This window comes from Ostreococcus lucimarinus, chromosome 12, assembly GCF_000092065.1.
Source record: "Ostreococcus lucimarinus CCE9901 chromosome 12, complete sequence".
NCBI lineage: Eukaryota > Viridiplantae > Chlorophyta > Mamiellophyceae > Mamiellales > Bathycoccaceae > Ostreococcus > Ostreococcus sp. 'lucimarinus'.
The window spans coordinates 22,046-43,297 of record NC_009366.1 but is presented as its reverse complement, the minus strand read 5'-3'; the positions used below and the strand labels follow the sequence as shown (position 1 = coordinate 43,297).

Here is a 21,252-nt window from a genome sequence, read left to right as displayed (position 1 = left end):
TAACGTACAATCTTCGTCTCACCGAACGTGAGGTTTCTGTCGCCATTTGTACACTGGCATCGCCATCTTCGCGATGATGTCGCGAATCACATCGCTCGGCAAATCGGCGAGACAAATATCTCCACTCGAATTTCGGCGACTACGTTTGACGCAAAGCAAAAATGCTACCACGGCGCGCTGGAAAGAACGTGAGAAATCTTGAAAGTTTTTCATGTCTCGGCGCAGTCCCGTTTGCAACTCTAGCTTGTGCACGGCGGTACCACTCGAGTACAAGATTACATCCGAGACATGCTCGTCCATCGACACATCGCTTTCCTTTTGGATCGGTACGCCTTGACTTACGCTTAGCCCAGTGATGAACGTTCTATGCACACCGTAACGTATTGTTTGAATGGAGAAGTGCTTGCCAGTGTTCTTGTCGACCAAGCTGTTGCGCCAAACTTCGTAGCGTTCGCGGAGCGATAGATTTGGTTTGTACCACCCCGCTTGCAATCGTGACTTCCGCGTCATGTCGACAAACGCACACATTGCTAGAGCATCCGGATCGGCGTAATCCTTACTAGTGGGCTCTGCAGAGCCAAAGAAATAATCATCGCGGCCGTCGTGTTCTTTCGTGAATGATGCTTTTTCGCGTCGCAGACGCTCGCGAAGCTCCGCCTCAGATCCAAACTTTTCCAGGAAATCGTCTCTTATGTTGAGCATTTCCTCGCGGTGTTCCTCGGCCTCTGCGCAGTCAAACACGTGCAACTTCGCCCCGCGCTCTGCCCAAATCATGATGGATGGGTTCGAAATTGAAAAAGTCACCGGTAAGCACGCATATGTACACGCGTAGAAGTGTGCGATCGGGTAAATGCCGTCTACTGCCTCGCCTCTATAACCGATCACGTTCTCAACGCGCCAAACCGTGACAGAGTGGTATGCATCGCTCGTTGCCGCCAAGTAACGACCGTCTCCGCTATACGTCAAGTACTGGCTACTCATCCTTTCATCGTTGTCATCAGCACATGGAATGCGAAAGCTATACTCGGCGCCGGCGTCGACATATGATCTCGCCGATCTGCTGCCTGACTCACTGCATCTACAGTATACCGCTAAACCATCGTCCCCTGCCTCTCTCAGACTGAATTCCTTCAAGCAGACATAGTGTGAGTCACCCGAAAACGCTATGAACTTGCCACACGGCGATGCCACTGCACAGTTCACGGGCACTGGGTTGTCGATAACGAAGTCTTTCTCCAGTTTGTACGGTGAAGCTCCTAGGATGGCACGGTCATTTTCATCTAAACGGCACACGTATACGTGCCCGTCATTGCTCGAAAGAATGAGGCGCAACTCGCGCGGTTTTCCGGGTTCTCTAGGGTCCTCTAACCAGCCGAATCGAACACAATTTGCCTGTTCGACCTCGTGCATGGAGTCTTCGTGGAAAGGATCGTAGTCGTCGTCGTCCGAATAATCATCGTGACCATATTCGAAGCCAATGTTAGCCTTGCAGAGTTGAACGAAATCCCACGCCGGGTCGTCGTCCTTCCACATCGCTCCAACCTCGCGCTGCCCATTCGACCAAACTCGCCCAGGGTTATGGGCGAGGGCCATCAAACCACCCATGTCTTCTTCGATACGCTCGACCACTGTATCCGTCTCGCTCTGCTCGCAACGGTATACCATGACGTTGTACGCGCGCGTATTTTGTGATCCCGTCCCGCACACCGCGAGGGTGCGTGACTCCTCGTCGTACGCCATGCTATACACTGTAAACGGAACGCGATCGTCGTCGCTGTATCTCGGTTCGTTGGTGTGCGCAGCTAGCTTGAATCCGTTACGTAGCATGACAGCCTCTCCAGAGACAAAATACTTTAGATCGGAGCACGTATAGTCCTCGTAGAATTCGCGCCTATCCATCGCGCGCGGTTTTGTCCGTTCCGAGTGCGACAAGTACTTGGTCGCCAATCGTCGATGGCGCGGAAACGCGCACAGACAATCCGCGACTTGATGATGAAATTCATCCTTATTCCCCCCAATACGCAACCGTTCCTCACAATGGTCGTACTGTTCATGCAACCTCCGAAGATCCTGGTAGTCTCCGTACGTCACGAACGGCCCGGCGGGGACTTCGTCGTCGACTTCGTCCTCCGACGACTCTCCCTCGTGAAACATTCCCGAGTCCACGCTCACGCTCTCGTTTCCGTTCTCGTAGTCGCTATCCGACTCACCGCTATGAAGGTTCTCGGGAGCGTACATCGCTCGAACCTCGTCCTGGAAGGCTCTCAGCGCCATCGCTCGCGCGACGCGGCCCTCGTCGGTGTCGTCGATCATGGATCTGAGCCGATAAAACTCGTCCCAACGGTCGCGACGAACGCTGCGGTCGTCTTCACCGTCGTCGTCGTCGTCGTCGTCGTCGTCGTCGCTCGCGTCGTCGTCGCTCTCGTCGCTCTCGTCACCGCTCTCGTCATCGCTCTCGTCGTCGCTCGCGTCGTCCATCGCGTCGTCGACCTCGAAGTCTTCCTCCTCTCGCACGTCCGCGCTCGCGTCGTCGCCCGCGCGCGCGCGCATCGCGCCGCGGCGCCGTGTGCGGCGCTCGAAACGTTTCGCGCATTCATCATCATCATCGTCTTCGATCGTCCGCAGTCGGCGACGCGGCGATGCGCGCGCTGGACGACGCGACGCTGCGAAACGACCTGTGCCGCGACGTCGCCGACGCGTGCGACCGCACGAGCGCGTCCGCGCGCGAGTACGCCGAGTCGCTGACGCAAACGGTCGAAGTCTTGCTCGCGCGACTCGACGAGACGGAACGGAGCGTCCAGCGCGCGCGCGACGAGGCGCGGCGGGGAAGCGCGGCGTCTCGAGACGCGCTCGAACAAACGCTGGTAAACGTGCGAAGGGACTACGCGCTGATCGACTCGATCGAGGACGCGCTGCGGTCGATCGAGAACGCGCTGACGTCGCTCGAGCGAGCGACGGGGGGCGCGGAACGCGCGGAACTAGAGATTGGACGACACGCCGGGAAGGCGCTGGAGAGCGTGAAGACGCAGTTTGGAAGCTTGTTCGGTAAGGTGGGAGCGATCACGGAGACGTGGCGGATGTCCGCGGGGAGAGGGACGGAGGGCGGAGAGACGGCGGCGGCGTCGCCGACGTCGCCGACGTCGCCCGGAGCGTATTACTTCGACGACGACGACCACGACGAGGGCGAGGGCGACGCCCGAGGCGCAGCTGGGGTAAAATTTGGCGCCGCGATCACGGCGAACGCGAATAAGCTCGCGAGCTCGCTCGCGGATGGGTTGTCTCGATTTCGCCTTCGCGCGACGAGTCGAGCGAGCGCGAGCGCGAGCGCCGAGGCCTCCGACGCGGACGCCGACGCCAACGTCGCGGCGTGATCGCGTCGCTCGTTTCGTTTTGTGTTGTAATCTACTACGTGCTGTTTCAAAATCAATCTATCGTGTGCTACCTCGCTCTCGCCGCTGTAAGTTTGCCTCGCGCAGAAACGCTTTGCGTTCCTTCACCCCGAGTCCCATCGCTTTCAGCCGCTCGCTCTTCGCCCCTAACGCGTGCTCAAACGATGGAAACTTATCCGCGTGTTTGCCGTCGACGTTCGCGCGCGCCAACAGCGCTCGCACGCGCTCAACGTCTTCGGCGCTCGGCGAAGGCGCGGCCGCGTCCTCCGAGGTTTCGTCGGAAAACGCGCGACTCTCGCGCGTCGTCGCCGCGGCGACGCGCGAGCGCGCGGACGCGCGGTCAACGATCGCGCGCGCGCGCCGCGCGAGCGATCGGGCGAGCATGGCTGTCTGCAGACGCGCGCGTCGAGCGTCGAGTCGCCGTGTGAGGTTTGCGATTACGAATGCTACTTGTTCTGGTGCCTATCCCTACGCCTGCGCTTGCGATGCTTGTGCTTATTCATCGCCTTCTTCCGCTTCCGTTTCACGCTCGCCATGTCGAAAAACCCACCGATATCGCGCTCGGCGTCTCGCTCGAGCGCGCGCAGGCGTCCGAGCAGCGCGCCCACCGTCATCCCCGTCGTCGCGTGTTTCCCGTGATCGCTCTCGTTCGATCGCGCGTCGACCATCCGCGCGCTCTCACCGAAAACCGTCGCCGTCGTCGCGTCCGCGCTCGTCGCCGCCGCCGCCGCCGCCGTCGTCGTCGTCGTCGCGTCGCCGCGTCCTCGCGCCGCCGCCGCGCTCGCCGCGCTCGCCGTCGTCGTCGTCGTCGTCGTCGTCGTCATCGTCGCGAACCGTCGCTCGAGCGCGCGCATCGCCATCACCGGCGCGCGCGCCGGCGCGCGAATCTCGATCGCGAGCGCGCGTCGCGCGAGCGCGCCGCACGCGCGCGTCCATCGCCCCATCGCGCGGCGTCGATCGAGATTCGCGCGCGTTCGCGCTCGCGCGCGCGTTCGCGGCGTCGCCGGTCCGCGCGGACGCGCGCGCGGTCGACCGTTCGCGTCGCTCGCGGCGCTCTTCGGCGCGCTTCCGCGTCGCGGCGTCGCGGAGTCGCGGCGTCGCGGCGACCCTCGCGCGGGTGCCGAGTATGAACACCCCTCCTCGATGGCGCACCTGCATCAATATACACGCAGTCGGACTGTTTGCGCATACGTTTGCCCGACCGCGATGTGGACCCGTCGGCGCGCGCGGCGTCGGCGTCGACGCACACCGCGACGCGCGCGCGCCGACGGCGACGGCGACCCGACGACGGTGACGATCGACTCGCCGCCGAGAGAGACCGCGAGCGAGGCGCGAACGCGCGAAGAGACGTCGATCGAACGCGCGACGCGCCGGGTTTGAAAAAATGACGGCGGCGACGGCGACGACGACGGCGACGACGACGCGCGCGACGCGGGATGCGCGACGCGCGACGACGGCGCTGTCGAGCCGCGCGTGCGCGATGCGGCGCGGCGGCGCGGGCGACGCGCTGGGCGCGCGCGCGCGCGCGAACGCGGGGACGCGAGGACGAGGCGCGAGACGCGGGGACGGCGCGGCGCGCGCGTGCGGGATCATCGGCGTCGTCACGAGGGACGAGGGCAAGGGCGTGGCGGCGGAGATTTACGAAGGATTGCTCATGCTGCAACATCGAGGTCAGGACAGCGCGGGAATGGTGACGTACGACGGGATGAGGTTCAAGGAGAAGAAGGATAACGGGCTGGTGAAGGACGTGTTCGATAAGAGCGCGATGAAGTATTTGGACGGACACATCGGCATGGGACACGTGCGATATCCCACGGCCGGGGGGCTGAGCGCGACCGAGGCGCAACCGTTCTTCGTGAACCAACCGCTGGGGATTTATTTGATTCATAACGGGAATCTCACGAACACGGATGAGCTGCGGGCGAAGGAGCTGAACAACAGGCACTTGCGCACCGGGAGCGATTCGGAGGTTTTGTTGAACGTCTTCGCGGAAGATTTGAGCAAGGAAATCGCGGCGCACCCCGATAAGGATAGCGACAAGCAGTTGTTTGACGCGGTGACGGTGACGATGGGTAAGGTGAAAGGGGCGTACTCGATCATCTCGCTCATCAACGGCCAAGGCATGTTCGCGTTTCGCGACCCGAACGGCATTCGCCCGCTCGTGTTGGGGCAACGTCAAAACGCCGACGGCGAAGACGAGTGGTGCGTCGCGAGTGAAGACGCCGCGTTCGGACCGCTCGGATTCACCACCGTGCGTGATGTCAATCCCGGGGAGGCGATCCTGATCACGGCCGAGGGCAAGATGATTTCTCGTCAGTGCATGAAGGGTTCCATCTCGCCGTGCATCTTCGAGTACATTTACTTGGCGCGCCCGGATTCTCAAATCAACGGCATCTCCGTGTACGAGTTCCAACTTGAACTCGGCCGCCGTTTGGCTAAGCGCATCAGCGAGCGCGGATGGGAGATTGATACCATCGTGCCCGTGCCGGATGGCTCTCGTCCGAGCGCCATCGAAGTCGCGTCGGCGCTCGACTTGCCTTACCGCGAAGGTTTGGTCAAGAACCGATACGTCGGTCGTACGTTCATCATGCCCGACCAGCGCATCCGCGAATTGTCCGTGCGGCGTAAGCTCAACGCCATGCGATCGGTGTTCAACGGTAAGCGCGTCTTGCTCATCGACGACTCCATCGTTCGCGGGACGACGATGAACCAAATCGTGCAAATGTGCCGCGCCGCGGGTGCGGTCAAGGTCTACCTCGCCTCCGCAGCGCCGCCAGTTCGCTTTCCCAACGTGTACGGCGTCGACATGCCGTCGCGCAAGGAATTCGTCGCCGACGACAAGACTGAGGATGAAATTTGCGCCACCCTCGGCGCGGATGGTTTGATTTACCAAACCGTCGAAGACCTCTTGCAAGCGGGTCTCGGCATGAACGCGCAAATCCCGCGTTTCGATGCGTCGTGCTTCGATGGCGATTACGTCACGGGCGATATCGACGAGCCTTACCTCGAAGCGCTCGAGGCCGCGGGTAGAGGAAAGGGCAAAAAGGGCGTCACTCAAAATGCCCCGGCGCGATGAACGTCTTGATACATCGTCCACATGAGTATTGTTCAAATCCACTTGTAAAAGAAGACGTAATTATCTCTTCGAAACCACTCGTAGAAGAAGACGTAAGTATCTTTGATTAAATGATTCATCGCTCATCCGTCGCGCGCTAGGGTATCTATGCGAAGAGTAAAACGAAGAGTAAATCGCCGTCGCGCTCGTTCACGGAAGCGGCAACCTTTCCAAAATATCCGCCGCACCACTCGTCTCGTACTTTTGCCCCGACTCCATGGCCAAGTACTCGATCACCCCATCGCGCGCGATGAGCGCGTAGCGGCGACTGCGCGTTCCCATCCCTTGCTCGTGAAGATCCAAATCCACTCCGCACGCCTTGCTCCACGCCGCCGACCCGTCCGCGACCATCTTAATTTTCGCCATCTTCGCTCCCGCGCTGTTCCCCCACGCGTTCATCACGAAGGCATCGTTCACGGACACGCAAATCACCTCATCCACGCCGCGCTCGCGCATCGCGTCCGCGCGTTCGACGTATCCCGGCAAATGTTTCGTCGAGCACGTCGGCGTAAACGCGCCGGGCACCGCGAACACCACCGCCGTCTTCCCTCGCAGCAAATCCCCGAACTCGCACCGCACCAGGTTCCCGTCGTCGTCGAAGTACGACACCTGGACGTCCATCGGCAGCGTCTCTCCGAGCGCGACGGGCTGGCGGTGAAGCCCGCGACGCGTGACGTCGCGACCGGCGGCGGAGCGCGTTCGCGGCGCTCGCGCGCGCGCCGACGCGCCGCGACGCGCCCACGACGCGCGCGGCGGCGCGGCGGACGTGGACGCGCGCATGTCGCGCGATCGAGACGACGCGCGGTCGCGACGCGCGTCGAGCGGCGCCGAGTGACGATTCGACGTCGACGCTCGACGCCGCCGCACTCACCGACGCGTCGCGCGCGTCATGGGCGCGGACGATCGCGACGGCGCGGCGGGCGACGACGACGACGACGACGGCGCGAGCGTCGAGCGCGCGGCGCAGATCGCGCTCGCGATCCCGGTGAGCGTGTCGATGACGATGAACACGCTGAGAGATTTAGTGACGCTCGTCTTCGTCGGACGAGCGCGCGCGACGGTCGAGCTCGCGGGCGCCGCGCTCGCGATGACGACGATAAACATCGCGTGTAAATCGGTGCTGGTGGGACTGGCGAGCGCGGTGAACACGCTGGCCGGTACGGCGTACGGATTAGGGGCGTACGAGCGCGTGGGAGAGACGACGCAACGCGCGCTCTTGGTGACGACGACGTACGCGGCGTTGACGTGCGCGGTGTTCGCGACGAGGGGTGAGGAATTTTTAGCGGCGACGGGGCAAGACGCGGGCGTGAGTCGCGAGGCGGGACGATTTTTGCGAGCGGCGACGCCGGGGGTGTTGTGCTACGCGTGGACGCAGTGCACGATGACGTACTTGCATTCGCAGGGAATCACGCGGCCGCAGGCGTTGGGCGGCGTGCTCGCGGCGATCGCGCATCCGATTTTGTGCTATTACTTCGTGTGGCGATGGGAGATCGGGGTCATCGGCGCGGCGTTGGCGTGGAGCGCGTCGTCGGCGGTTTGTTTGGCTACGCAGGTGGCGTACGCGACGGTCTGGCGAAGAATGTTTCGCGAACGCGACGAGGCGTTGGCGCTCAAGCGCGATATGTGCTGGCCAGGATGGCAACTGCGACGCGCGATCTCGACGGAGGGATTGCGGGAATACTTCGCGCTCGCGTTGCCGGGCGTTGCTATGAAGATGGAGTGGTGGGCCAGCGAGATGACGGTAGTAATGGCGGGATACTTGCCGAATCCCGAGATTGCGCTCTCAGCGCTGTCTATTTACGGCAGTACGAATGCGTTCGTGTTCGACGCGTCGATCGGGCTCGGCGTGGCGTCGTTGACGCGCGTAACGCACGAGCTCGGCGCCGGCAACGCTAAGAGGGCGCGGCGCGCCGTCGCCGTCTCGTTCCAACTCATCGCCTGCGTTGGCGTCATCGCGAGCGTGGGCATCATCGTCGCGAGGAAAGATTGGGCAAACTTGTTCACCTCGCGTGAAGAGGTGCGCGAGCTCGTGTCCGAGCTCATGATTGCGCTTGCGGCGTACGCGCTGTTTGATTGCGCAGGCGCCGTGCAAGCGGGCGTGATGCGAGCGTGCGGTAAGCAATCGCTCGCCGCAAAAATCGTCGTCGTCGCGTACTGGATCATAGGTATTCCACTATCGCTCGCATTAGCCTTCGGTGCGCACATGGGCGCCCTCGGTCTCGTTCTCGGCGGTTTAGTCGCCACGGTGGTCCACACCGGCGCGCTCGGCTTCGTCATCGCGCGCCGTCTCGATTGGGACGCCGAAGTCGTCTCTGCGCGCGATCGTCACGCGCTTTCGACGTCTCACGCCGCCGAAGCGGGCTACGTTCCGCGGTCTTCGAGCTTCGCGCTGTTAGAATCCGCGAGGGCGAATGATTTAACCCGTCAATACGGCGCCGCGGTGTGAGCGCCTCTAGCTGTAGTCACTAGTCTCCTGTATTGCTGATTTTCGAGTTGTTCACGCTGCACAACGCGCCATGCGTCGCGATGCCGTCGCCGCCGCCGCGGGCGGTTCCATCGCGCTCGCCGCCGCGTGTCGCACGGCCGTCATCGCCAGCGACGACGCGTCGGCGTCGAAAGCGTCGATCGCCGCGCTCGTCATCATCGCTCTGGTCCTGCACTGCTACGCGGCGTTGCGCGCGACGGAGGCGTTTAAACCCATGCGCGTCGAACGAGACGACGGCGCGAAACCGTACGACGCGAACGTCAGCGATTTCGACGAGTACGACCATCGCGGGCGAGCGGTGCGGGCGTTCATGAGTTGACGCGCGGAGTGAAAGTTTTGTTAAAACGACGCGAAGAGCGCGGAGAACGGGTTCGACGACGACGGCGGCGGCGCCGGGATCGAACGCACTAGCGTCGGTAAAATCATAGATTGCCACCACGGACCGATGGTGGTGGAATAGGTGGAGTACGGACGCTCCCAGAGCTCGATGGATTCGTCGCGGGAGGCGCTCGGAAATCCGTTTTGCGGCACGTCGACGCACGGGACGCCGATGGGGACGTCGTGTCGAGAGCAATCGCGCGCGAACGCGACGACGTAAAACGCGTCGGATGTCGACCACGGCGCGGCGGAGTTTTTGAAGACGGCGTCTTCGATGGATACGACGGCGAGACGCCGGGCGCGATTGTACAACGCGACGCTGTGATAATAGGCGTTTCGCGTCCAGACGTGACGCACGCCGATGGCGTACACCAAGTCGTCGTTCGATGCGAGCGTAAACGCTGGCGCTCGAATGTAGTTCGTGTCACGGTTGTCTCCGCCGCAATTGATGCGAAAGTTGACGCATGTCATCGAAGAATCAATCACGATTTGAGGTCTCACGGTGGCCGCAACCGCGGCGTCTCGTCCGGGAACGCTCGCCACGCGTTCGCGGACCGCGCTCACGAGAGCGTCGTACGCTTGCGTGAGACTGAGCTCATCGACCGTGCGCCTTGCGATCAACGGCGCGGCGGCTTCGAAAATCGCTTCCGGCGCGGCGGCGGACTTCGGTTTTAGTCGAAGCGTCGTGATGGGTGGAGCCCTTACCCAGTTTTTCCAAGCCTCAGATGACGCCGGTAAGGCGCCGCGATAAAGCACCGTATACGTCGAATCGGAAGATGGCGGTGGCGGTACGCCCACTTCGTTCACCACTAAACCGCGGTCACGCAGTACCGCCGCGGCGAGGGAAAGCGCGGCTCTGTTTCGCGACATTATAAACGAAAACGAGGAGTTCCAGGGCGCAGTTGGCGCACGAATGAACGTCCCGGGAGACACGGTGGCTGCCTCTGTGCTCAAACGCGTAAACGCGCCGAAGTCGCCGTTTTCACCCATGCTGAACGTGTCACTCAAACTCGCAAACACGAGACTTGACGTGGCTCCCCCTAACCGATACCAATACGGGGTGATTCCGAAGTAAGCCAGCGCGGACGGAGTGCAACCATAAATAAGTACGACTTCCGTCGGTTCAAGAGTCCATTCACACGTCTGTGGCAGAACTCCATCCCGTTGCGCACCCGGAGATGATCCCTCCGCAAACTCGATGTTCGGGCTGTCCAAAACCGGCAACGTGTGATATTCCGGTTCGGTCGCCGACGCTCTCACGACGCGCCGCGGCGCATCTTCATCGTCGCCACGTGTGCGGCGGCTACGGCGTCTCACGCGCGAGACGCTGAATCGTGGACACCCGTACGTGGAAGCTGGATTTGCGTTTCCGCAATCAGTACAATCGGCAGGAAGTTGGTCGAAATCGAACATCCACGTGGAGCCTTCGTCGACGTAAAACGCCGACGCCAGCGCGTTCTTGACATCTTCTCGCGCGATTTCGCTAGCGAGCGCGCACGTCTGCGCTGAAACGTGCTTGACGAGTGCGTGCACGATGGCGATGGCGATCAATGTTGTGTGCATGGTGGGTGCGCGTGTGTGCGGCTCCACATGCGCCCGCAGCCGTTGTGCACACAGCCGTTGTTAGCCGTCGTGTTAGCCGTCGTCGGGTCGGTACGGGTAGTGTAAAGGTAATGAAATGGTATTGAAATCAATTCGCAAAAGGAGCTCAGTCGAGAGAGTCCGCAGCGTCATCCATGGCCTCATCGTTTGCCTCTTCGCCTTCTTCGGCGCCTTCTTCGGCGGTGCCGTCGTCCATCGGTTCGGCGTCTTCAGCCGCGGGCGGCGGCGTCTCAACCTTTGGCGCCGGCTTGGGGCGGCTCAAAATGGGCGTCGCGACGCGCTCTAACGTGGCACGCTTCTTGTCTATGTCCGAAATCAACAAAACAGCCGGTTGCGTCTTCGGCGTGGCGGCTTGCAGAGTAGCCTTTTCGTTCAACCACGCCAGGGCGTCGTTGCACTCTTGCGCAACTTTTTCCAAGTCTGCGGCGTCGATGTGGGCGTGCGCCTCATCTCCAGCCAGGGACAAGAAGTTTTCGGCCAACGCCGTGAGCGCGGCGATCGCGCCGGGGCGTTCGCTTTCTTCTCTCTCGCGGCCGACGATGGGCTCTCCGATCGCTCTGAGTTCTTCGAGCTTGTTCACGTACACACCCTTGGTCTCGTCCTCGCCATCCTCGTACAACCAATCCTCCGTGGCGTTCAACAGCGCGTTGAAGCTCTCGCGAGTGGCGTCATCGACGTACTCGGCGAGTTGTTCGGCAATCTTAGAGCGCATGCTATACACATACTCCTCGACGGCGTTCTTGCGCTCCTTCGTCTCTTCTATCACCTTGTCCTGCAGTGCCATGTCGTACTCTTCGTTGGTGAAGCGCTCGACGATTTTTGGCGGCAAACCGCCGACGTGGCTCGTCACCGGTACGTCCGTCTTTTTAACCTTCTTCTTGGCCGGGGGCTTTTCCTCCGCCTTTGGCTCCTCCGCCTTGGGTTCCTGGCTCGCGGCGTCGGTTTCCATGCCCTCCGCGCCGTCGGCTGGCGGCGCGGCTTCGTCCTTCATCTCTTCCTCCGGCGCCGGCGCTTCCTCTTCTTCGATTTCCTCCACGACTTGCGCGGATTCGACAGTGACCAAACTGTTCAGGTTCAAACGTACTTTCACCTTGAGTTTTTGTTTCTCACCATCCGCGGCTTTTGCGAACGGGCCGATTTCGTACGTGCCGACGACGGGTTCTGTGGACTCGGACAAAAGCTCACTTCCGGCGTAACTCGCTTGAATGGAGAATTTGTCGTTCTTGAAGAATGTCATGAGCTTGGTGCTGGGAACTAAGTTATTGCGCTCGAAAAGTTCCATCGTCTTGTTCGTGCCGTCATCGCTGGCCCACGCAACGGAGATCGGGAACGGGAACGAGTCTTGAACTTCAAACTCGCGCACGCGGAAGAGTGGCGAAAGCATGGCGCCTTGAAGCGCGCAACCGCGCGCCACGCACTCTGACGCGTTCACCGTGCGCCCCGGCACCTTGCCGAAGTACTCTTGAAGTCGACTCGAAATGGCGGGCATGCGCGAAGCGTTGCCAACGAGTTCGACGGCAGAGATGTCGTCCACGGTGAGTCCGGCTTCCTTCACCGCCGTCTCCACCGGGCCCATGAGCTTGGAGATCGTGTCCGCCGCGAGCTCTTCCATCTTCTCACGAGTCATCATCGATTGAACGTCGACATCATCCATGAGACACTCGATGCTGAGCGGCGCCTCCGGGTTCGAGGAAAGAATCTTCTTCATCTTCTCGATCGCCGTCTTCAGACGAAGCGACGCGCGAGCGTTGGAACGAATGTCAATCTTCTTCGACGCCTTGAACTCTTCGCAAAAGTGATCGAACATGACTTCATCAAAGTTGCGTCCACCCAAGTTTCGGTCGAAACCGGTAGACAGAATCTTCAACCCCTTCTTCGTGAACTGCGCGATGCACACTTGCATCGCAGAGTGACCGACGTCGATGAACGCCGTGTTCACCGGCTCGTCGGTGAACTCTGAGGTTTTGAAGATCCCGTACGCCAACGCCGTCGCCGTAGTTTCGTGCATCAATCGCAACACGTTCAAGCCACAAATCGACGCCGCATCCAGCATCGCGCGGCGCTCCGCGTCCGTGGCGAAGACTGGCACCGAGATGACGCAATCCGTCACCTTGGTGCCGTTGTCGTTCTCCGCGATTCTCTTCAAATCAGCCAAAATCGCCGCTACGCACTGTTCCGGCACGAAATCTCGCGTCTCCCCCATGTACTGCATGGTAAACATCAACTCCCCGTTCGCTCCGCGCTTGGCGGCGAACGGCAAGTTTTGCAAATCGCTCTGCGCCTCGACGTCGTCGTACTTTTTCCCAATCAAGCGCTTGAGCTGCGTCAGCGTGTTCTTCGGTTGCATGTTAATCTTATCCGCCGCCGCGCACCCGACGAATCGCTGCGCGTCGCGAAAATCATCCACCAATCGTCAGTCTTCATCACCGCGTCGCCCCTCCCGTTCGCCGTCGCCCCATCGCTCTCGTCTCTCGGTTCGCTCGAGGAATGAAAAAGAAGAAGCTTCATCTTCATCTGTCTCTTCGTTCGCGCGTCGTCGCTCGCCTCGCCGAGCGTTTTTTTTCTCCACGCGCCTGCTTGTCCCCGAAATTAATCATGCTCGGCGTCTCTCGCTTGGACTCGTCGTTCAGCACGACGTCGATCCCTTTCCTTCGCGCCAGCGCGACGACGTTATTCGCGTTCCCGAAGTCGATCCCGACGACGCTCATCTTGCGTTTCGATCGCTCGAGGTCGGTCTTCGCGTCGACGTTTCGCGCTCGGAAGCGGCGAGCGTTGAGTAGAGGTTCTCGCGCGAGGTTCTCGGCGCGTCGCGTGGCGTCGCGCGTCGAGGCGTCGACGTGTGCGAAACGTCGCGTCGGGTCAATCGTCGAGCCGTCGCGTCGGCGCGCGCTCCCGGGTGTTTTTGTCGTTCGCCACTGGTGGGTGTTTCGGTGGGCCGCCGGGACGCGACCGACGCGACGCGAAACGCGCGGCGCGCAGACGTCGGCGCGCGGGGCGGGACGCCGGAGGATGTGGGACTGGGACGATGACTCGACGGCGAACGTCGCGCTCGCGCTGACGTGGCTCGCGCTCGTGACGTGCAGCGCGCTCGTCGCGGCGCGACGGGACGTCGAGGCGGCGCGCGGCGCGGCGGCGCGAGGCAAGGACGGGAAGGGACTGAAGCGCGGACGAGCGCCGCACGCGTGGTTTCGACACTTTTACGTCGTCGGGTGCGCGGCGAACGCGCGCGAGCTGGCGAGGCTGTGGGCGAGAGGCGCGGCGACGGGACGGGCGGACGCGCGCGCGGCGGTCGTCGCGGCGACGCTGTTTCAGGCGCACTGTTTGAGGAGATTGTACGAGAGCGCGCGCGTGAGCACGTACGGAGACGACGCGACGATGCACGCGATCGTGTACGCGGGCGGGTTGGCGTATTACGTGTGCGCGCCGAAGACGTGGGCGGCGTACGACTGCGGCGACGCGGCGAAGACGACGCTCGAGCCGCTCGAGACGCTCGCGGCGACGGCGCTCGGCGCGCTCGGCGTCGCGCTGTTCGCGCTCGGAAATTATCGGCAGTACGAGTGTCACGTCATACTCGCGCGTTTGCGCGAACCGAGCGCGCCGTCCTCGAGCGCGCGCGACGCCGACGCCGACGTCGCGCGCCGCTCGCGATACTTTATCCCGCGCGGCGGTTGGTTCGAGCGCGTCTCCTGCGCGCACTACCTCGCCGAGATCGTCCTTTACCTCGGTCTCGCGCTCATCGTCGTTCCCACCGACGTCTTCCTCGGCAAGCTCTCCGTCTCCGCGCGTCCGTCGGTGTCGTCGGTATCGCGCGCGTCGTCGTCGTCCGCCGTCGTCGCCGCGCGCGTCCCGCGTCTCGCCCCGCTCGCCCTGCTCGCCGCCGTCGTCGCCAACCTCGCGTGCGTCGCGTCTTCGCACCACGCGTGGTATTTAAAAACCTTCGGCGACGCGTACCCGCGCGATCGAGGCGCGCTGTTCCCGCGTCGGCGCGGATAGCGCAGTCGGCGCAGTCGCGGCTGACAGTCTCGCCGCGCCAGTCCGCCAGTGCCCGAAGACCCCGCTTTGGCGACGCCGGCGGACGGGAGGAAACCCTGGATTTCTTTCCGGGTCTTTTCGACGTCGACGCACATCGACGCGCGACGCGAACGCGACGCGACGCGACGCGACGCGACGCGAACGTCGCGAACGCTCGACCGGTCGACGCCGTCGAAGACCTCGCGCGCGCCGACGCGCGAACGCGACGCGAATCGCGACGTCGCGAATGAAAATCGGTGCCGAGCGATCGACCATGGCGCGCGCGGTGCCGACGCCGGCGACGCGAGCGCACCGCGCGGTGACGCGCGCGGGGACGACGGTGAAGCGCGCGAAGAACCGACGGTGCGTCGTGACGAACGTCGCGACGCCGAGCTCGGGCGCGCAGAAGGAACCGGCGAAGCGAAGCAAGGTTGAAATCATCAAGGAAAACAGCGACTACCTGCGACACCCGCTGATCGAGGAGTTGGCGACGACGGCGTCGAACATCTCCGAGGACGCGGCGCAGTTGTATAAGTTTCACGGCGGGTATCAACAGGACGATCGAGAGAAGCGAGCGTTCGGGGAGGGGAAGTTTTATCAATTCATGATGCGCACGAAGCAGCCCGCGGGCAAGGTGCCGAACAAGTTGTACCTGACCATGGATGACTTGGCGAACACGCACGGGAACGGAACGCTGCGATTGACGACGCGACAAACGTATCAATTGCACGGAATCTTGAAGAGCGACCTGAAGGAAACGTTCGCGACGGTGATTCGTAACATGGGTTCAACGTTGGGGGCGTGCGGAGACATCAATCGCAACGTCACCGCGTCTCCGGCGCCGTACGCCAACAAACCGGAGTATGATATCGCGCAAGAACTGGCCAAAGATATCGCCGACTTGTTGGCGCCGCAAAGCGGGGCGTATTACGACGTCTGGCTCGACGGCGAGCAAATCATGACGGCTGAAAAGCCCGAAGTGACGGCGGCGCGCATGGAAAACCGCCACGGCACCAACTTTGAGGGTTCGCCCGAACCCATTTACGGTTCGTTATTCTTGCCGCGTAAGTTTAAGATTGGCGTCACCGTGGAGGGCGATAACCACATCGACGTCTTGACGAACGATATCGGCATCGTCGTCGTCATGCGCGACGGCAAGCACGTCGGGTACAACGTTTACGTCGGCGGTGGCATGGGGCGCTCGCACCGCAACGACGCCACGTTCCCGCGGGCAGCCACCCTTCTCGGTTTCTGCGGACCGCGCGACATCTTGTACGCGGTCAAGGCCATCACGTGCACGCAGCGTGACTACGGTCGCCGCGATGATCGCAAGCAGAGTAGATTGAAGTACTTGGTCGAGAGCTGGGGCATGGAGCGATTCAAGACGGTGACGGAGCAATACTACGGCAAGAAGTTTGAAGCCGGCGTTGAGTTGGCGCCGTTCGAATTCCCTACGTACTTGGGATGGAACGAACAAGGCGACGGTAAGCTTTGGTACGGTGTGCACGTCCAAAACGGTCGTCTTCGTGGCGAAATGAGGAAGGCTTTGCGCAACGTCATCGAGCGATACGAACTTCCGGTTCGTCTCACCGCTCAGCAAGATATGTTGCTCACCGACGTCGATCCGGCGTGGAAGGCGGATATCATGGCCACTTTGCAAGCCGCGGGCGTGAAAGACGCGTCCGAAGTCGACGCTCTCGAACGTCTCTCCATGGCGTGCCCGGCGTTACCTTTGTGCGGTCTCGCCATCACCGAAGCCGAGCGCGGTTTGCCGGAGATTAACGCGCGTTTGCGCACGACCATGACCAAGGTTGGCTTGGCGATGTCGGACGACTTAGTCATTCGTATGACTGGTTGCCCCAACGGTTGCGCGCGTCCGTACATGGCTGAGCTCGGTTTCGTCGGCGACGGTCCGGCGAGCTACCAAATTTGGCTCGGAGGCACGCGCGCGATGACGGGCGTGTCGAGCGCGTACGCCGAGCGCGTCAAGGTGGATGACATCGAAACGTTCTTTGAGCCCATCTTTGCCATGTGGGCGCAGCAGCGCAATGCGGGTGAGTTCTTCGGCAACTTTATCAATCGCGTCGGGTTCGACGCGCTTCGCGCGTTTTGCGACTCGTACGTTCCGAGCGCCGCCCCCGTCGCCGCCGCCGCCGCCGCCGCGCCGACCGCCGCCGCCGTCGAGACCGTCGGGCGTTTGCCGCGCGTCATGATCGAGCGCGATGCGTTCGAGGCGCTTCAAGCGTACGCTGAGAAGAAGAACACCACCTTAACCCAGGCGACGACGGACGCGATTCGCAAGATGATCGCCGAAGCCTAAACGACGTCTTTTTGTACCAACGCCGAGAATTTATGACGGCGTCCGCCGCGGCGCCCGGCGCCTTCCATGCCCTTACGTTCTTTCATTCGATCGTTCACACATTTATCCACCCACACTTGTCGCGCCGTCCTACGCGGGCGCTTGTAAGAAGACCGAAGAATGAAACACGCCGCGCCGAGACGAGACGCCGACACCTCTCCATCTCGCGACGCGTCGCCGCGATGCCGACGACGATGCCGACGCCGCGCGCGACGCGCGCGACGACGCCGACGATGACGCGCGCGACGACGCGGTGCGCGCGCCGTCGTCGCGCGCGCGTCCGCGCGTCGACGACGAACGACGCCGACGTCGACGTCGACGCGCGCGCGACGTCGACGATGGATGACGACGCGCGAAAGCTCTGGAACGACGCGCGCGCGGTCGTGCGCGACGCCGTGGGAGCGAACGGCGACGAAATGAACGATGACGACGTGGACGCGATGATGGAAAAGGCGTTCGGGTGGCGCGGGCAAGGATACTGGCGAAACACCAAGGTGCGAGAGGTGCCGACGGCGGCGGATGTGACGGCGCGCGTGGCGTTTTTGGAATCGATCGGCGTGACGACGAGAGCGTCGGAGTGTGATTTGGCGAAGATTGTGAAGAAACAACCAGAAATTTTAGCGTGCGACGTCGAGCAGTTGACGGCGGCGACGGAACACATCGAGAAGAATTACTTCATGAAGCGCGATACGAGGAATTTCGTCAAGTACGTCGTGCGCGTGCCCCAAGCGCTCGGCAACAACTTGGATTGCGCGGGCGAAGGTAAGGCGTGCTTGGGCGAGTGTAATCGGTGCTGGGCGCGGTGTTAATCGTTCGATTCATTTGTATTATCATCAGCATTGTTTTACTCCATATCATCGTCGCCGCCCGCGTTGACGCAGTTGGCGTTGGGTTGCCAAATTTGTAAAATGTTATCCTCGGCGACGCTCGCGATGACCCAGTCGTCGTTTTGATTCCAGCTAAAGTCACTGATCTTGGACGTGTGACCACCGTGAATGAACAAAAGCTCCGGAGGACCATCCTCGGCGTCTTCGGGGCTCTGTTCGTCGCCAATCTTACTCAAATCCCAAATCATCATGCGTCTGTCGGCGCCGCACGACGCGAGCACAGTCTCGCTCTTCGGCGACCAGCCGATTTGGAAAACCTCCTCGGTGTGGTGCTCGAACGTGTGCAAAGGTTTCTTAGTGTTACGGATATCGAACAGATTCACCGTCTTGTCCGCGCTCCCGGTCGCGAGCAACGTTTCGTTGTACGGGTTGAAGGACAAGCAGTTCACCTCGGCGTCGTGCGCCTCGATGTCGAGCACCGCCGCGCTCGCCGGCACAGCGCGTGTATCCCACAGAATCAAGTGCTTATCGTCACCCACGGACCCGAACATGTGCTCGTGCTTGGCGTGCCACGCCACGTCCTCGACCACGCTGAGATGCCCTTTGTAAATCGTCTGCGCGTCGAGCTCTCTCGCGCCGTCGCCCCCGGTGACGTCCCACAAGCAAATCTGCGCGTCGTCGCTCCCGCTCAGCAAGTGCCCGCTCTTAAACGGCGACCAGCTCAGCCCGTAACCTTCGGTGAGATGTCCCTTCAATCGAATGTTCGGTTGGCATCCACTGTCCGCGTCCGCCTTGCTCGGGTGTTTGGTGTAATCGAAGACGTACACGTCGGCGCTCACCGTCTTCGTCGCCAACACGAAGGAGTTCTGCGGCATGTATCGCGCGCGATTCACCTCCCCATCGTGATTAATGTGTTGCACCACCTTCACCTTGGCACCACCGCTCCCGAATCCCCCGGCCTCACCGCTCTCGTCGTCGTACTCTCGCCCGTCCACCTCCGCGCTCTCCAGCGGCAGCTGCGCCTCGGCAATCATGAGATAGTTTTGTTCATGTTCGCTCGTGTGCGTCCCTAAGATGAGCTTTTGCGACGCGTAATCCTTATCGGGATGTTCCACTCGATCCGGCAGCCACTGCACCGTGAGCGACGGCCACTCGAGCGCGTGCGTCACGACGAGATCGTACAGGAACGGGGTGTTCTTCTTCCAAATCTTGTACTCCTCGCTCACCAAGCGCTCCGCGGCCTCGTCCGGGGCGTCGTCGTGGTCCCTGTTCCCGCCCGCGGCGTGCGCGTGCGTCGCGTCGTCGTCGGCGCCCATCGCGCGCGTCGTCGTCTGTCGTCCGTCAATCGATGGGCGTCCCGAGAGGGACGCAGCGACGAGTCGCGAACCGTCGATTTCAAATTTTTACGCACACTCGCGCGCGCCGGACGTCGGCGGCGGCGCGGCACTCGACGACGCGCGACGCGCGCGCGGCGACGCGCCGATTCGACGATGGCGGGCGACGGCGCGACGCGCGCGTCGGCGACGCGCGCGATCGACGACGCGCGATTCTCGTTGGCGAACAAGATGCACGGGCAGTACTTTCAGTTGTACTTTAACCGGCTGCAGGCGCTGAAACCGCGCGCGCGCGAGGCGGCGCGCGCGCGATGGCCGACGATGCCGACGCGCGCGGTGCTGGAGCTGTGCGAGGACGAGGCGTGCGTCATCGTGGGGACGATTTATAAGGATATGAAGGATAAACCAATCATACTCGACGAGTACGTCAAGGGATACGGCGAGGAGGCGGAGGGCGCGGCGGCGACGACGCGCGAGGAGCGGGCGACGTACACGCGCGAGGACGATGGACTAGAGTTCGAGGACGAGGGCGCGCGAGTGAAACTGCTGGGCGTGGACGCGGGGAAATTCGTCACCGGGGTGGTGTGCGCGGTGAAGGGGAAGGCGGTGAAGGGAGATTTCCTCGTCGACGACGTCGTGGCGTACGCGCCGCCGACGACGGGCGAGGCGAAGAAATCAAAGTCCGAGGCATCGACGGCGACCAAATACGTGTGTTTGGTCTCTGGATTTGAGATCGGTGGCAACGATGCCGCGGCGTCGGCGCGCAATCAAATGTTTGTCGATTACGTCACCGGGGCGTCCATCGCCTACGGCGACGAATCGCCGAGCGACTCGGACGCGGCGAAGATTTGTCGCGTCATCATCGCCGGTGGGACGATGGATTTAAAGACGAGCTCGGAAGAACCTTCGGCGGCGACGAGTGAAGCGCTCAAAGAACTCGACATCATGCTCGCCGAGCTCGCGAGCGCGGTGCCCGTGGACGTGATGAGCGGGAAGACGGACCCGACGAACAAGGCGATGCCGCAGCAACCGCTGCACCCGGTGTACTTTCCCGAGGCGTCAAAGTACGAAAAGACGATGTGTTTAGTGACGAATCCGCACGATTTGACGGTCGATCAGACCTCTTTCCTGGGCACGTCTGGGCAAAACGTCGAAGACGTGATGAAATTTAGCACCATCGACGCCGACGACGTCTCCAGCGCTTTTGTCGGCGCCGCCGCCGCCAAACGTCCCGTCGCCGCGTTGACTCAAACCTTGCGATGGCAACACATCGCCCCGGGCGCCCCCGATACGTTGGCGTGTTACCCTTTCAAAGACCGCGATCCGTTCGTCATCGAACGCACCCCGCGAGTGTACTTTGCGGGATGTCAAGACGCGTTCGGCTACGAGCGCGTTTCCCACGACCCAGCCGCCGGAGTCGCCGACACCCTCGTCGTCGCCGTGCCGAAATTCTCATCCACCGGCATCGCCGTCTTGGTCGACATCGACACCTTAAGCTGCCGCTCGATACAATTTCTGTAGGACACCAATCGTCTCGCGTAGTAGAAGTTTTGTTTTCAAAAAACGAGAAGAAAACTTGAACCAAAGCCACCGCATCCACGAACCGCACGTTCCGACGCCGTCGTCGTCGCGCGCGCGCGATGTCAACCTTGAAGACGCTCTCGCGAGGCGACGCCCCCGCGTTCGATCGCGCGCAATTCGCCGTCGACGCCGTCGTGCCGAGCGACCAAAAAAGCGCGTTGGCGCGCATCC

At 62.0% G+C, this 21,252-nt stretch overlaps 11 protein-coding genes and 1 pseudogene across 12 annotated transcripts; 6 read left to right on the top strand and 6 right to left on the bottom strand.

Annotated features, from left to right (window-relative positions):
- Positions 1 to 18: 18 nt before the first annotated feature.
- OSTLU_17487 (predicted protein) lies at positions 19 to 2,550 on the bottom strand (the record flags this gene model as incomplete). The annotated part of the gene is made up of 1 exon (XM_001420530.1): positions 19 to 2,550. The coding sequence occupies one exon, from the start codon at positions 2,548 to 2,550 to the stop codon at positions 19 to 21; it is 2,532 nt and encodes an 843-aa protein (XP_001420567.1).
- Positions 2,551 to 3,835: 1,285 nt separating this feature from the next.
- On the bottom strand, positions 3,836 to 4,333 carry OSTLU_17486 (predicted protein; the record flags this gene model as incomplete). Its single annotated transcript, XM_001420529.1, has 1 exon — positions 3,836 to 4,333. One exon carries the CDS (start codon positions 4,331 to 4,333, stop codon positions 3,836 to 3,838), a length of 498 nt encoding a protein of 165 aa, XP_001420566.1.
- A 314-nt stretch (positions 4,334 to 4,647) lies between these two features.
- Positions 4,648 to 6,484, top strand: OSTLU_19754 (predicted protein). The gene has a single exon (XM_001420696.1). It carries the CDS (start codon positions 4,774 to 4,776, stop codon positions 6,463 to 6,465), a length of 1,692 nt encoding a protein of 563 aa, XP_001420733.1. The 5' UTR covers positions 4,648 to 4,773; the 3' UTR covers positions 6,466 to 6,484.
- A 170-nt stretch (positions 6,485 to 6,654) lies between these two features.
- OSTLU_17484 (predicted protein) lies at positions 6,655 to 7,125 on the bottom strand (the record flags this gene model as incomplete). The annotated part of the gene is made up of 1 exon (XM_001420528.1): positions 6,655 to 7,125. One exon carries the CDS (start codon positions 7,123 to 7,125, stop codon positions 6,655 to 6,657), a length of 471 nt encoding a protein of 156 aa, XP_001420565.1.
- A 298-nt stretch (positions 7,126 to 7,423) lies between these two features.
- OSTLU_47105 (MOP(MATE) family transporter: multidrug efflux) lies at positions 7,424 to 9,035 on the top strand. Its single transcript, XM_001420695.1, has one exon. It carries the CDS (start codon positions 7,502 to 7,504, stop codon positions 8,948 to 8,950), a length of 1,449 nt encoding a protein of 482 aa, XP_001420732.1. The 5' UTR covers positions 7,424 to 7,501; the 3' UTR covers positions 8,951 to 9,035.
- Positions 9,036 to 9,325: 290 nt separating this feature from the next.
- On the bottom strand, positions 9,326 to 10,930 carry OSTLU_26676 (predicted protein; the record flags this gene model as incomplete). Its single annotated transcript, XM_001420527.1, has 1 exon — positions 9,326 to 10,930. One exon carries the CDS (start codon positions 10,928 to 10,930, stop codon positions 9,329 to 9,331), a length of 1,602 nt encoding a protein of 533 aa, XP_001420564.1. The 3' UTR covers positions 9,326 to 9,328.
- Positions 10,931 to 11,144: 214 nt separating this feature from the next.
- Positions 11,145 to 13,677, bottom strand: HSP70E (annotated as a pseudogene; the record flags this gene model as incomplete). The annotated part of the gene is made up of 2 exons: positions 11,145 to 13,352; positions 13,539 to 13,677. Coding segments are annotated over 2 exons (2,347 nt in total), but the record flags the coding sequence as incomplete, so codon positions are not given.
- A 301-nt stretch (positions 13,678 to 13,978) lies between these two features.
- On the top strand, positions 13,979 to 14,962 carry OSTLU_26674 (predicted protein; the record flags this gene model as incomplete). The annotated part of the gene is made up of 1 exon (XM_001420694.1): positions 13,979 to 14,962. The coding sequence occupies one exon, from the start codon at positions 13,979 to 13,981 to the stop codon at positions 14,960 to 14,962; it is 984 nt and encodes a 327-aa protein (XP_001420731.1).
- A 139-nt stretch (positions 14,963 to 15,101) lies between these two features.
- On the top strand, positions 15,102 to 17,443 carry SIR1 (sulfite reductase). The gene has a single exon (XM_001420693.1). It carries the CDS (start codon positions 15,228 to 15,230, stop codon positions 17,298 to 17,300), a length of 2,073 nt encoding a protein of 690 aa, XP_001420730.1. The 5' UTR covers positions 15,102 to 15,227; the 3' UTR covers positions 17,301 to 17,443.
- Positions 17,444 to 17,755: 312 nt separating this feature from the next.
- Positions 17,756 to 18,148, top strand: OSTLU_26672 (predicted protein; the record flags this gene model as incomplete). The annotated part of the gene is made up of 1 exon (XM_001420692.1): positions 17,756 to 18,148. One exon carries the CDS (start codon positions 17,756 to 17,758, stop codon positions 18,146 to 18,148), a length of 393 nt encoding a protein of 130 aa, XP_001420729.1.
- A 35-nt stretch (positions 18,149 to 18,183) lies between these two features.
- Positions 18,184 to 19,498, bottom strand: OSTLU_26671 (predicted protein; the record flags this gene model as incomplete). Its single annotated transcript, XM_001420526.1, has 1 exon — positions 18,184 to 19,498. The coding sequence occupies exon 1, from the start codon at positions 19,480 to 19,482 to the stop codon at positions 18,184 to 18,186; it is 1,299 nt and encodes a 432-aa protein (XP_001420563.1). The 5' UTR covers positions 19,483 to 19,498.
- Positions 19,499 to 19,622: 124 nt separating this feature from the next.
- On the top strand, positions 19,623 to 21,053 carry OSTLU_26670 (predicted protein). The gene has a single exon (XM_001420691.1). The coding sequence runs from the start codon at positions 19,732 to 19,734 to the stop codon at positions 21,019 to 21,021; it is 1,290 nt and encodes a 429-aa protein (XP_001420728.1). The 5' UTR covers positions 19,623 to 19,731; the 3' UTR covers positions 21,022 to 21,053.
- Positions 21,054 to 21,252: the final 199 nt, after the last annotated feature.

Bases quoted from the DNA above. Each gene is read 5' to 3' on its own strand.
- OSTLU_19754 (XM_001420696.1), top strand. From the start codon at position 4,774: ATGACGGCGGCGACGGCGACGACGACGGCGACGACGACGCGCGCGACG.
- OSTLU_47105 (XM_001420695.1), top strand. From the start codon at position 7,502: ATGACGATGAACACGCTGAGAGATTTAGTGACGCTCGTCTTCGTCGGA.
- SIR1 (XM_001420693.1), top strand. From the start codon at position 15,228: ATGAAAATCGGTGCCGAGCGATCGACCATGGCGCGCGCGGTGCCGACG.
- OSTLU_26670 (XM_001420691.1), top strand. From the start codon at position 19,732: ATGCACGGGCAGTACTTTCAGTTGTACTTTAACCGGCTGCAGGCGCTG.